Source organism: Thamnophis elegans, chromosome 15 (genome assembly GCF_009769535.1).
Source record: "Thamnophis elegans isolate rThaEle1 chromosome 15, rThaEle1.pri, whole genome shotgun sequence".
In the NCBI taxonomy this organism is placed as follows: Eukaryota; Metazoa; Chordata; class Lepidosauria; order Squamata; family Colubridae; genus Thamnophis; species Thamnophis elegans.
The window spans coordinates 30,617,339-30,632,188 of record NC_045555.1 but is presented as its reverse complement, the minus strand read 5'-3'; the positions used below and the strand labels follow the sequence as shown (position 1 = coordinate 30,632,188).

Below are 14,850 nucleotides of genomic sequence, written 5' to 3'. Positions count from 1 at the left end.
TCCTTTAAATGAAGTAGGAATGTGAAAGAGAGGTGATGAATATGACAGGCAAGAGAAGACTTCTTGGTGATATTTCCCCCATTGGCTTCTTTTATCCTCCTTTGGAAAAAATTCAGAGAAGAACAACTATGGATTCAAACATATGAAGAACGGCTGCACAATTTGGGTCTGGCTAGTCTAAAGAAAAGAAGAATTAGGGGTGACATAACAGCAGTATTCCAGTACTTGAGGGGCTGCCTCAAAGGAGAGGGGGTCAAATTATTGCCCAAAGCACCAAGACAAGACAAAAAACAATGGATGGAAACTGATCAAGGAGAGACGCAACCTGGAATTAAGGAAATGTTTCCTAACAGGGAAGACAATTGATCAGTGGAACAGCTTGCCTTCAGAAATCATGGGTGCTGCATCCCTGGAGGATTTTAAGAAGAGATTGGACTGTCACTTGTCTGAAATGGTATAGCTCCATGATGGCGAACCTATGACACGCAGAGCCCTCTTTGTAGATATGCGATCCGTCGCCCCCAGCTCAGTTCCACCGCGCACCTCCCAGCAGCCAGCTGATTTTTGGGTCTCCCCTGCACATGTGGGAGACGCATGTGTATCCATCAGGGGGCACGCAGGGGGAGGGCATTCCCCCCATGCCCCATTTTTTACCCCAGGAGGTATCAGGGAGGCCTGCTAGACCCAAAACAGGCTGTGGGGGGTGGTACCTCGGTGCTCCATTTTTTGTCTCAGGAGGCTTCAGAGAAGCTTACTAAGCCCAAAACAGGCTGTGAAGGGGTCATGTGTGCATGTGTGGGGGTTGGAGCACAGGGGGTTGTGTGTGCATGTGCATGGGGAGGGAGCATGGGGATATCACATGCACATTGTATTATGGGTATGGGCACGCAATTTCGGCACACAAGGACAAAAGGGTTAGCCATCACAGGTATAGGTTCTCCTGCCGAACTAGAAGAAGTCCAAAGTCCCTTCCAGCTCTCTCCTGTTCTGTCTTTCACTATCCATACTACTGGTTATCCAGCACCAGGTCCTCATTGTCTATAACTCTGTAAATCAATGCAATGAACATGAATTTGGGCAAACTCCAGTAAACAGTGGAGGACCAGGTGTGGTATGGTCCATGGGGTCACAAAGAGCCGGACATGACTTAGTGACTGAATGGACTCCAATTCTCCATTCCTGGAGTAGGTTTAGTTGGGGATCTCCAATAGCTATGAGGATCACAATCATGGAGTATGGTGATATTCCATTTTTTTAACCCTTCACTCCATGTATCTGTTCCTGATTTTGACTATCCAGCCCCAATTGAAAACAGTCAGTAAAGAGGATCTTCCCAATTGTTCAGCTTTTGAGCTCTTACTTTCTCAGCAGTTCTCCTACTATTCAGCCAAAATCCCCTTTTATTGGAAAACCATTCCATACAACCATTTTGAATACAATAGGGAAATCAATTCTAAATTTAACTTTCCTTTATCAGAATACAAACCAACCTGATTGGTGTCACCACATTCAAGGATGGGATGGTGCAAGAATTGGCCAGTTTGGTTTCTTGTTCGATATTCAAACCAGCTGCCTGGAACATGCTGCTTAGATCAGCAACTTTTCCTTTACGGATGGCCCGTAAGGAGTGCCTCTGATACTCATCACGAGCTTGGCGAGCCTTGTGGCTCCTTTCTTCATCTGCCGCCTTGGAACGACGTACTGCAGGCAGGCCAATAGGAAGGAAAGAAAGAAAGAATCATAAATGTCTCCCTTGCATTATCTACTGTACTGGCCTGTGAGAAGAACCTTGGGATGCAAGAGGAAGAGAAGTTACAGGCCAAACAACCATCAGATGACAGATGTCTTGGCCTTCAGGGTGGAAAAAAAACCCTCTAAAACACCTTCACATAGTGGAGACGATGCCCAGGTGGAGAATAGCAATCAGGCAGTAAGTCTGGATTTCTGGAGCTTTCTGAACAAGGTGAAGTCACATGTCAGCCTTCCCAAGTAGACCAGACAAAAAAAACAGTGTGGATGAGCTAATTCAATTTTACTTAAGGTTGCATTAACAGAATTTTACAAGTCTAAAAGTATAAACCTATCACCATCTCTTTTTGTAGCCTGATGAGTTAGGGTGGTGTCAGGGATCTGAGTTGACTGAGGGTTTTTCTCTGTCTGTTGGGCATCTTTGGGTTCTTCTCCCCCTTATCTGATCATACTATAGGCAGTGTCTCTTCCCCCCATCTTCCAAGGTCATTCACACATACTCTTATGCCATGACATTACCCACCTGTGCTCTGGAAGGTAGATGCTCAACCCTCAGGATCCAGAAAGAAGCTGAGGAAGAAAGATCAACCTCACAACCTCAAGTGGAGCTGTCTTAGGCATGAAAGCCAACTGCGTGACCCTGAGCCACTCATTCTCTCTCAGTCCAACCCACCTTACAGTGTTGTTGTTATGGGGGAAATAGAAGGAGGAAGAGGTTTTGGATGCATCCATTGCCTTGAGTTATTTGTAAAAATAATAGTGGGATATAAATAAATCAATAAATATTGCAGAACCTCATTTGGTAGGATATAAATAAATCAATAAATATTGCAGAACCTCATTTGGTAGCAATAATCACTGGCCTTGCTAAATAGGATTGGGAAATCAAAAGCATCCTGGATGCTATGAAGAAATCTGTGGTATACAGTCACCAATAAAATTGCAATAATATGACTTGAAACTTCATTTTTATTTTTCTATATGCTGAGCTACCATATTAAAATTTGTCCAGGAAATAATGTTTCCCCAAAGTAAGATCAAACTCAAAAAGCCACTGAGTCAGGCATCAAGTAAGATGGAGTTGAAGCCTCTCCAAATGGGGCTAAAGATTCAGTCTCAATGCACAAAGGCCAACAATCTTGGGTTTGTTCAAAAATAGCTAATTTCGAGCTCTATTGCAAAGACCTCCCCACAGAGTTGATGGTTTATAATCTGGGATTGTAAAGGGAAGTTAATCAATGAAAGCACCAATTGCAAAATAAAAATGACAATGCTTTGCAGAAATGTTCTATTTTTCTTTCTTTCTTCTTCCCTCCTTCTCTCTTTCTTTCTTTCTTTCTTTCTTTCATGAGTGATATCTTTTTTTAAATAAACTTAGATCTCTTCTTTCAGGTTGAATCACCTTTATCCAAAATCTTTCTACAGGCAGTCTGGATGCTGCCCCCACTATAATATCTGATGTGGAATTGTGAGTTCAAATGTTTTTCTTGGCAGAACTATTACTCAATCTATGGCTGTGGAGACCCTCTGTCATTCAGGTCATGGTTGTCCCAAAGGTGCATGTTCAAGAGGCAACTGGACTTTTTGATTTTTCTTTGGAGATGTTTCACTTTTCATCCAAGAAGAGAGCTTCTCGCGTTTCACTTCTCATCAAGAGAGCTGAAGAAGCTTCTTGGATGAGAAGCAAAATGTCTTCAAAGAAAAAACAGAAAGTTCAGTTGCCTCTTGCAAAAGCACCTTTAAGACACTCGTCCTAAACTTCTCTAAATGTTTAGAAAATAAAAATTGGATAAATTCTTTCTCCTTCATTTTTGGTTCTCCATGTCCAAAATGAAGCACTGCATTAAAAAAGCGCATAAACATTTTATTGCTCTAGTTTCGTTTAACAGCAAATTTTATGAACTGCTTTGATGTGATATCCAACAGCATTTTTTAATATAAAGACATCAATGAATTCCTGCTCTTGGGGCTGAATTTGAGAAAAATGGCATCATTTGGGACAGATTAGAAAATGTTCATATGTTAGGGTTCCATTTACTGTTTTGAAGAGCTGCGAGTCACAGTGAAACATATCATAAAGAGGTCCTTTAATAAGCATTTCCTTTTTTATCATTTCCTCCAGCTGCTTGCTTGTTAATAGTCCTTGGTCTGTAGCTAATTGGGACTGAGTTGCACTTACAACAAATAATTTGGATTCAAACTGTATTTAGCTGCAAATATTGCATGGTATGATTGTCTTCAGCCATAAAGCAAAACCTGACTCTTGAAAAAATATGAGGTTGCCAATGAAAACTTGAGCAGATCATGGCTAATATTGATTACGTCTGAAATGATTGCGTCTGACTTGATGAGCCTTCACAATGATAGCCCCATCTTTCATCTGAGAGCTCAAAGCAACCTTCTTGGATGTCTTTTCTCATTCTTCTTACTCAGCTCTGAGAAATGGATTGGATGGAGAAGAACTGACTGGATCAAAATTACCCAGTGAGTCCCATTGAGATATGAGTCTTACAAGCAGATTATAATTCCCTCTTGCTCTCCTTTCCTTTGCTTTCTTCTCTCCTCCTCTTCCTCCTCCTTCTTCTCCTCCTCCTTTTCCTCCTCCTCCTCCTCCTTCTCCTCCTTCTCCTCCTCCTCCTCCACATCCTCTCTCATATATACACTTTTATGTGAACATTTCCAGTGAGCACAAATGAGATTCCAGATGAAGAAGGAATGTTTTAGCCTCCCCTGAGTTTCCAACTGCAGTGCTTCCCTGTACTCCAAAGAAATGTTGGAGAGTCAAAAATGATGCTGTTCATTGATCTCATGGGAAGCAAAGACACATAGCTAGGAAATAGAATAGGAATAAGGAATAACCAGTTATTAAAAGTCAATCTAATTCTATGTAGCTGTAGGAGAAGACATGGCAGAACATGGGGGTGGAGTGAAAAGATGAATCAACCTAGAAACCCCTATGTAGCCACAAGCAAACTCCAACTCCAATCCTCCTGGAATATCATTCACCCTTATCTAATTCTAACCAGATGCTGACGGTCATTTTTCCTTTCAGGTCTTCCTCCTTCTCTTCCAGTATGTTTTGGAATCTTAGATAGAATGCAGCTCTTTCATTTTCAAGTCAGATTATTGATAACTCTAATTCTTTATTAACTTGTCTATATTCCAATTCCATTTTTTCCATCTTCTGATCTGTTTTTTCTATTTTTGTTTTGATGTTCTGGGTTTTCTGTTTGTTGAGTACTAAGGCATTCTGTATCCTTTCAATTTTGTCATCCACATTTTTGATATTTCCTTTCAATTCTCCCATTTCATTTTTCATCTCTTCATGATTCCTCCTTGTCTCTTCATGATTTGTAGCCATCACTTCTTGGCTTTTCATCAATGTCTCTTGTATCATCTGGAGCATCAATTGCATACTCTGCATTGTTGGTGCTGGTCCTGTTGTTCCTGCCATCATTCCACCTTTCTCCAGCCCCAATGCACTCTCAATTGATCTTTGATTCGAGGAGGGGGGGTATTGCCGAAATCATATTGGGTGTAGTTTTTTTCACTAACTTTACTGAAGTTGCCATTTTTATCCCCCTATTTATCCTTGACCACAATTGCATATAAATTCTACTTTACTTCTACTTTATCAGCAATATCAGTGGTATCAATAATTATATATCTCAATATTTAACAATAATTAGCCTTCCTTAATATCACATTTCAATATCTAAACATTCCTATGTATTATTCTATTCTGTTTTTGATCCTTAATTATTATATACCATAGAGTTATATACAGGGACGTGCAGTCAGGGGAGGCAGGGGAAGCAGAGCCTCACCACTGTCATCATGAAAAGAAAAAAATGTAAAAAGCAAAAGGTTGAGCTAATTGCTGCCAGAATCACCATGGATGACTCTGCTTAGTGCTTAACTGTTTAAAAAAGCCTCTAAAAAAGTGCCCTCTACAGGAGGCAGCAGGAGAACAAGGTACCTCATCTAGTCTGACTTTATGATCACTCAAGCAGAGCTAAGCAAGGGTTAAAAGCTGAAAAATTCCTGACGTAGATGAGACATGTCGTTCTCCTGCCTCCTGTAGAGGGCGTTTTTTTAGAGGCTCTGGCAGCAACTAGCTCAGCCTGGCCTCAGCTCATGCCTTTTTCCTTTTACATTTTTTTTCTTTTCATGATGGCAGGCAAGAGCAGAGTTGAAATCCTCTCTGAAACAGCTGGAAAAGGTACATGTGGGTCAGAGCGAGGGGGAGGAATTCAAAAGGTTTGATTGCATGCAGAGCCATGTTGCCTTTTCAAACACACACACACACACACACACACAGAGAGAGAGAGAGAGAGAGAGAGAGATGGAGAGAGAGAGAGAGATGGATAAAAGTATATAAGCCCAGCTTCACTGATTACAAGTTTGAAAAGGCAATGTGGCTCCACCTGCAATCAAAGGCTCAGATCAGAAGGCAGCAGGGGAATGGGAGGGGTGTTATGGCAGAGGAGCTGCTTTCAAGCCATTGAAAATATATCCAATCCAACTTCTGTGTTTGTGTTTGTTTGAGAGTGAGTGAGTGAGTGAGTGAGTGAGTGAGTGATCCAACTTCTCTGTGTGCATGTGTCTGTTTGAGGGGGGAGGAAGGGAGAGAGGGAGGAAGGAGGGAGAGGGAGAAGAAAAAGAATGAAGTAAAACTTTTTCGCAAAGGAGAAAAACAAATGCTGTCGCTTTAAATCAGAACTGAGCATGCCTGGCTGTGGAATTCTGGGAGTTGAAGTCCACAAGTCTAAAAAAATTTGAAACCCTTGTGTCAGTGCCTTACCAGCCATAAACCTCACCGCACGTCACTGGTTATATATCACACTGTTATCTTATACAAAGATAATAGATGTCTCTCAATTGAATCAGTTATACAGGTAGTCAATTCTAGTAACTAGTTTCTCTCTATGCATATATATCAGCTTATGTCACCGTTGGTTTTCTTGCATCAGACTTCCTGGTTCAAATTTATAATCCACTAGGTGTCACCCTCTCCTCAGTATCACTGTTAGTGTCAATCAGTTAATACAACAAGTCCAGCGGCAAAGGAAAACAAAGGAGGGTGGGTAAGTTCAACTATTCTTTGGGCAAAAAAAACAGTAGAAGGAAGAGCAAGAAGAAAAAAGTCAACAACCAACCCGACTGTTGAACAATCCTTCTGTGCTTTCCAAGACTTCTCAGCAGTTAATATGTCCTACTCCTGTTGTCCATGCCAGGTTTCCGTTCTCACTGTGATCACTTTCCTTCAAGTTATTCAGGCTGTCAATTCCAACTCAGTGTCTATGCTCTCACTACTTTTCGGCAAAAATCTAAACTGCAAAAACAGTCTGCTTCCCAGAGCATCTTTCTTTCCAGCTCACCCTCTCTGCCAATTTCACGTTGTCCTCCTCTTCTTTGGGTTGTCAATAATAGTAACAGATGTTTCAATTTCAACTGCTTTCTCTCTCTGCTTCCTTCTTATGCAGTTGCCATTGTTCCGCTCCTGACCAAGTGGCAGGATAGATCCTCGTCCGTTTAGTGGGTTTCTCCTACCCGATGTTGGGTTTGCCTTATCACCCCAGTGTCTTCAGAGTTTCCCCCTTAATCTGCTGGTCCCTTCAGGATCCACAGTGCTCAAAAATGAGCCCAAATGAAAAAGTTAGAGTTAGAGGTTAGGAGAACTCCCGTTCCTCAGCTCCAAGCACAGTGACATCACCACAGGAAGTCCCATCATCATCTCCTAACTTCATTTTTTTACAGTTCAAGATGAGTACACAATGTGCCCAACTCCTAATTTCTCACAAAAACTTATGAGGTAGTCTGACTTGAGAGACAGTCTTCCAATCCAGCGCCTGAATTATTAAACCAAAGTATCTGTTTAGGAACTGATTGCAATTAAGAGGTGAGCTGGCTTTAATTTTACAAAAAAAAGAGGTCTATTTTGGCCTTCCATGTTCAGAATACATTGCCTAAATGCAAGCTTTGTCCTTTTGTGATCCCAGCATCAGTATCACCTCACTGATAAGTAAGTTGGAATTAAAAATATCAACTGCATTGAGGAGATCCCTCCTTAGCTACAGAAGCTCACTAGAAAACTTTGAGCTAATTATTTTAAACAGAATAACAGAGATGGAAGGGACTCTTGAGGTCTTCTAGCCCAATCTCCTGCTCAAGCATGACTCACTCCATCCCAGACAAATGGTTTTCCAATCTCTCCTTGATGGAGCACCCACAATGTCTGCAGGCAAGTCATTCCACTGATTAATTGTTCTCCTTAGTTCTAGATTGGTTCTTTCCTTGATTAGTTTCCATCCATTTTCTACTTGCCCCATAGGAGAGAAGAAGACACTACGCAGGTGACTTTGAACTCCTGGGGAAAAAAGGTTGCTGCTGCAGAAAGAACTTTTGAAGACAATATAAAGATGATAAGAATTTTATTTCTATTTGTCTGCATAATTGTTTAGAACAGTGGTCCCCAACCCCCGGTCCGCGGACCGGTGCCGGGCCGTGGAGTACCTGGCACCGGGCCGCGCAGCGGCCGGGGGCCATGATCGCTGCAGCGGCCGGGGGCCATATTTGCAACTTTGTAGTCCTCATGAACGCGCCCTTTCTCTGCCCCCCCCGCCGCCCCAGATGTGCGGGGCTGGGGGGGCGAGGGGAGGCCCGATCTCCCCCCCACCCTCTTGCTCTGCTCGCCCCGGGAGGGGGCGGCGGCGGCGGCCTCGGCCCGAACTTGGGATGCTGCTGGCGGAGGCTGCCTGGGAGACGAAACTTTGTCCGCGGACTCACCCGGCCCGCCTGCCCCGTGGAATGATGAGGGGGGGGCAGGAGGGGGCGGCGGCGCTGCATTTTCCTCCCAAGGAGAAACTAAGGTTGCGGGGGGGAGGGGTGCAGTGCGGCCGTTTCGGGGGAACTTGGGGAGCTTCGCTGTTCCGAGAGGCGCTTCGCGCGCAGCCCCACCCAGGTGGGAGATGTTTTCCTCCGCCGAGGCGGGGAGGGGGGGCTTTACGTAAGACTCGCGGAGCAGCTCTGCCCCCCCTCCTGGAGTGTCACCTGCCTCCCGCCCCTCCCCCCCGCCGCTCCGCTTTTTGTGTCAGGCCGACGGGGCTCTCGGGGGCCCTTCGGCCGCAGCCCGCCTTCTCCCCCTCTTCCCTTCATGGAGCGCGGCGCGGAGGCCCACCCCTTCGGAAGCAGCCGGCCTCCGCCGCGCCAGCCGCCCGCCCGCCCGAAGTAGGACACAGGGCCATCTTTTTCCCCCGCCGAACTGCAGCGAGGAAAAAGGGCTGCCCGAGCGAGCAGATCGCGGGGTCGGTTCCCCCTCCCTTCCCCCGGCGGCCGAGGAGGAGGCGGCGGGGCGGCCTCGCGGGCTGTCAGCCTTGGCATGAAGGAAGCCCCCCCCGCCCTGCAGAACGCGCGCCCAGGATGGCCGCCTTCCCACCCGCCGGTCCGGAAGGCCGAGGGAGGCTCGTCTGACTGGTCCGCGGCGATAAAAAGGTTGGGGACCACTGGTTTAGAAGAAGCAAATTGGTTGTGGTGAAACAGCAGTAGAGATATTTATAAACAGACAAGGGAAAGAGGAAACATTTTCTCCCTTCTCAAACATTCAAATTTCATTTGCTTTTTTTTTAAAGGGGGGGTAGATTAATTCATGGAAGGCAGCTTTTTCCGTGGTTATTAGTTGTGACAGCTAAATTGAATTTTCATTGCATTCATAGAATGCAATTTCCCTGTAGTTTAGATCCTAAGTTAAGCAAGAAGAAAAAGGCCACCAGAGTCATCACACCCGCTTGGAGAAAGCCAAGGTAACTGACTGGGCCACTGTCCATGTAATGGACCAGATAGATCTTATTTTGAACTCCACCTTATTTTGAAATAAGTTGGAGTTCTCAGATGGAAAGTCAGAAGAGAGCTTGTTTCTGCGTTTTAAAAAGTTGGAGGTTTTTTTTTTAAGGATTAAAGGGTTTATCTCAATTACCTAGAAGTAAGCAATGTTATTACTTGTTTGGCTCAGCAAAAAAAAGAACCACAGCAGTGAATTAAGCAGAACACCAAAATTAGTAACGCTTCGCCTATTGACTTGGCAGTCGGTAGCATTGGGACGAGATGAATCCTCATTCATTTAGAATTCTATCCACTAACAAAATTAGTTGCACCATCAATATCCCTGCAACATTCACTGCTCACAGCAGCTGCACTCAGTCCAACACCACCCCTTCTGACCCCTGGCAGTGCTGAGCAGAGCAACTGACTTGAAAACTGAAAAACCTGATGGGGCCAGCTCTGCCCCTCATGGATAAATTGGGCTTCTACTGACAGCACAAAGTAGCAAATTAAGGTCCACACTAACATCTCTGCATCTTTTTGGCTGCCAAGGTTGGCTGAGAAAAGCCAGGTTAGCATTGCTGTAGACTGAAGGGGAAGAGGAAGGACATAGGAAGAATCAGGGATCATCTCTTGGGTTGTGTGAAGGCATAAACTTGGGTCAGACATTGTCCAGAGATGCTAACTAAAGTAGGTGTGGGCAAGAATTATGCCAAAAGCAAGACACAATTTCATCAATATGGATAACCTCTCTTGAAAATCCTTCATCAACCTGGATTCCAGCTTTTGGATATCCTTCATCCACCTGGATAGCCTTTATCAACAATTTAGATTCCAGGTTTTGGGTATCCTTCATCAACCTGGAAACCTTTTCCTAGATACTCTTCATCAACCTGATAGCCTTCATCAATCTGGAAACCACCCGAAAGCCCTTCATTAACCCAGATACCATCTTATGGATACCTTTCATCAACCTGGAAATTTTCTCCTGGATGCTCCATCAACCTGGATGCCCACTCCTAGATACCTTTTATCAATCTGCATCTCTCCAAAAGTGATGGAATAGGAATGATGGCAGTTAGAGTCCAACATCTCTTGTAGGCATCCAGTTAGGGAACCCCACCCTGAATGATTCAACAAGCATATTTTCATATAAATCAGATAAAAGTGATACTGGGATTTCTCAAAGCTTTTTAAAAATGTAACAAGCTTTTCTCTCTTTTCTCTAGACTCTTTTCTGTAGAGATAGGTGTGTGTTTGTGTGTGTGAGAGAGACAGACAGACAGACAGACAGACAGAGACATAGAGAGAGAAGGAGGAAGGGAGGGAGAGAGGAGAGAAGAGAGAAGAGAGAAGAGAGAGAAGAGAGAAGAGAGAAGAGAGAAGAGAGAAGAGAGAAGAGAGAAGAGAGAAGAGAGAAGAGAGATATGATAGACAGAGTGAAATGATAGAGATAGTGAGGTGGGGGGTGTAAAGTTTCCCAACGATGTCATAACTAACTCATAATAAGAGCCAATGTTTCAGTACAGAAACTAGTGATTTATTAACAGCTTCATTAGGCATTATTCATTAGGCAAGATTTATTCGCAGCCATTTCTTTTGCTTTGTTTATCTGCTTCTGAACTTTGCCCCTGTTCCTTTCCTCCCCTCAGTCTGTGTCATAAATCACTTTACCCAATAGATACACACATCTCAAACCAGCTACTGTAATCTGAGATTCGGCTCTACTGACAGTATATGTGGAATGTCAACACAGAGAGTTGACATAGTGTGTGAAAGAGAGATGAGAGATGAGAGAGACATGAGAGATCTGTATATAGTTTCACTGTTTATTAACTCATTGCTATTAGCACTAATCAACATCAATATATAGATGGATATGGGTGGGTGAGTGGTTAGATAGTTGATATATGGATGGATGGATGGATGGATGGATGGATGGATGGCAGGGAGATGACAGACACATAGAAAGACAGAGATAGATGGGTAGGTAAAGAGAGAGAGAGAGAGAGAGAGAGAGAGAGAGAGAGAGAGAGAGAGAGAGAGAGAGAGAGAGAGAGAGAGAGAGAGAGAGAGAGAGAGAAGTAGTTCACATTATTTTTTGCAATCTAAACATTTGTGTGAATACTCTCCACTAATATAAACTGGCATATTTTGAAAAATGAATCTTGCTCTCAGACTTCCTCAACCTGACCATTTTCTATTTCTCTGTTTTCAAATGAGGTCATACAATCCAGGAGCCTACCAGCAGCATTTGAGAAGCTTATTCTGGTTTGTCCACAGCTTTCAGAAGCATAAAGTGTATAAATCCACATTAAAATTGGAATTTGACATTTTTCCTCCACTCCAGATAAAAAACCAGTCAAATAAAAAGCTGTGGTCATCTCTCTCTTTATCCTTCTATCTCTATAATCTGTATAATCTACCTACCTATCGATCGATCGATTGATCGATCGTATCCTCTCTCTCTCTCTCTCTCTCTCTCTCTCTCTCTCTCTCTCTCTCTCTCACACACACACACACACACACACACACACACACACACACCAACTTTCAGTTATGTAGCCCTTGTACTACCCTATGTTGCACCAAGGTAGTATCAACAATTTTTTAAAAAGTTAAGGGGGAGATGAATCCTAAAATATATCCAATATATCTAATAACATTAGACCCTGTTCAGTCCCATGCCAGCCTGGTTTTTGGGCAGGGACAGGTCCCTTCTAAAAATCATTAAAAGGGAGAGGAATTAGAATTTAGACTAACAGCATTTAGTTGCATAATTATAAATATTTCTTAATGATATGCATTTATTTATAAAATTACAACTCATGCTTCCACTGCTAAACTCAATCCCAACAGAGAAATCCCACGTCTCTGTGTTTTTGTGTGTGTGAGAGAGAGATTAGGTAGGTAGGTAGGTAGGTGGATGATAGATAGATATAGATAGATAGATAGATATAGATAGATAGATAGATAGAGAGAGAGAGAGAGAGAGAGAGAGAGAGAGAGAGAGATACCCATACACACACACACACACACACACACACACACACACACACTCAGTGGATAAATTAAGCTCAAACTGCTCTTTGAAATAGATGTTTTAAATACCAGTTGTACGAAAAATCTTGTATGAAAAAATGATCTAAAATGGTCTTTTACCAAACTTGCACCCTCCAGAGATGTCAGACTAAATTTCCAGTCATCCAGGAAGGCATCAGCCTGAATTCAGATGTATCTTTAGATCATCCATTTGCAGAGAACTCTGCTAATGGACAAAATATGAAGCAGAAGTGAGAGGAAGAGAGCCATGAAATTAGAACACACAACTCAACTGCCATCTTTTAAATTCAGAGTGCAGGTTCTCCTCTTATAGATCTCTCATCATTTGTTATTCCTCTCAGTTTCTGGGGAAGGGATGCACCTTCTTGCTTTATTACACTGTGTTCTAGGACAGCAACCCCCAATCCTTTCGGGGAGAGCTTTTTCCGAGGATCAGAGGGGGCATGGCTTAATATCCTGCCTGCATCCCACGGATGGGGCTTCACTTGTTTGTGCGTGCAGGCCACTTGCTGGCATGTCGCGGCCCAGTATTAGTCCACGGACCAGGGATTGGGGATCCCTGTTCTAGGAGAAATCGCATAGTCAGTAGATGAAATCAGAGCCTTTTCTGATTTCACTGGTCATTGGGAATGCAGTCTCTGAGGAAGAAGTAGATGTATCTGGATGTAGATATGCACATCTACAGCTGGAAGGTATGAACAGCAGTTTTGGTAGTTTCTACATGTGGTGGATGAAAATGTTCATGTAGGTGATGACCAGGCTGAGCCTGAGGGAGGGGTCAAATAATCTTTCTCAAGTCCCTTTGCGCCCACAATAGATCTAACTCTAGCCTACCTTGTATTCTGTTGACTCTTATCTACCATCAATTTGCTTTGACTTTTAGTACTTCAGATTCTTGTAGAGGGTGTTGGTATGCAATAAACTGGGTATTTCCAAGCCACCAGGTACTGAATGCTCCTGTAGAATTTCCTAGAGTCAAGAATTTCCCGAACCTCAAAATGTTGTTAACCCTCTACCATAATAGAGGACGGAACAGAGGTAGTAGCTGGAAAAAGATCAGAGGTGACTTCAGGTTACAATGGAAAGCTAAAATGGAGAATGGGGTAGAATGCTGTAATGACTTAGGGAGTTGTAATTCTACCATGATAGGGTTAATAATACAAAGTATGGGGAAAGGCCCAATATATTTAGGACCCAACTTTTTATACTGCTGCAAAGATTTTAAAAACTTGATAGAAAGGTAAACTTTGTCCCCAACTTTATAAGGTTCTCTTGGAGTAAAACAGCACCGATTGCCACATCATTGGCATCGGCCTGGATTACAAATGGTTTCTCTAAGTCTGGGTGTTTTAATACAGGTTCAGTTTTCTCAGTTTTTCAAATGCTGCTTGGCAGTCCATAGTCCAATTCAGTGGTTGGCTAGATTTTGGTTTATCTACTCCCTTTGTTTTTAAGAAATTTGTAATCGGCAATGCTATTTGGGCAAAAGAGGGGATAAACTGCCTATAAAAGTTAGTGAACCCCAGGAAGCTCTGCAATTGTTTGCAAATAAGGGGTGTTTCCAACTTGAGGACTGCTTTGACTTTTGTGGGATCCATTTCCATCTCCTGGGGAGAGAGTCTGTACCCTGGGTAATTTATCTTATCTTGGTGAAAATCCCATTTGGAGAGTTTGGGAAACAACTTAGCTGCCCTTAATTTCTTCAAAACCTCCTGCACCAATTTAACATGTTGAGTCTTAGTTTCAGTATCAATCAATCTATCATCAAGATAAACCAAAACTCCCTTATACAAGTGCTCATGCAGGACCTCATTAATTAGCTGCATGAAAACAGCGGCAGACCCTTGGAGTCTGAATGGCAAAACCTTGAACTGAAAACATCCTAGCAGACAATTAAACACTGTTTTCCATTCATCCTCTTCTCAGATCCAGATCTGGTAATAAGCATCCCACAAGTCTAGTTTAGAAAAAAAAAGTCTCCCCTTTGCCAGGAGACAGCATGTCTTTCATTAAGGGTAGGGCCACGATGGTGAACCTATGACATGCTTGCCACAGATGGCATGTGGAGCCATTTCTGAGGGCACATAAAGCATTGCCTTATCAACTTCAGCGCGCATTCGTGCACTGGCCAGGTGATTTTTGGTCTTGATTTTCAGCTGTTTTTCACCCTCCAGAGGCTTCCCTGAAGTCTCCGGAGGGCAAAAATCTGCCCAACAT

General features: G+C 43.3%; 1 protein-coding gene across 1 annotated transcript in view; it reads right to left on the bottom strand.

Moving 5' to 3' along the window:
- Positions 1-14,850, bottom strand: part of SH2D4B (SH2 domain containing 4B) — a 118,263-nt gene that overhangs the window by 36,367 nt on the left and 67,046 nt on the right. The window contains exon 5 of the mRNA XM_032232140.1: positions 1,491-1,701. Within this exon, the coding sequence (XP_032088031.1) occupies positions 1,491-1,701 (211 nt within the window). The remainder of the gene's footprint in view (positions 1-1,490; positions 1,702-14,850) is intronic.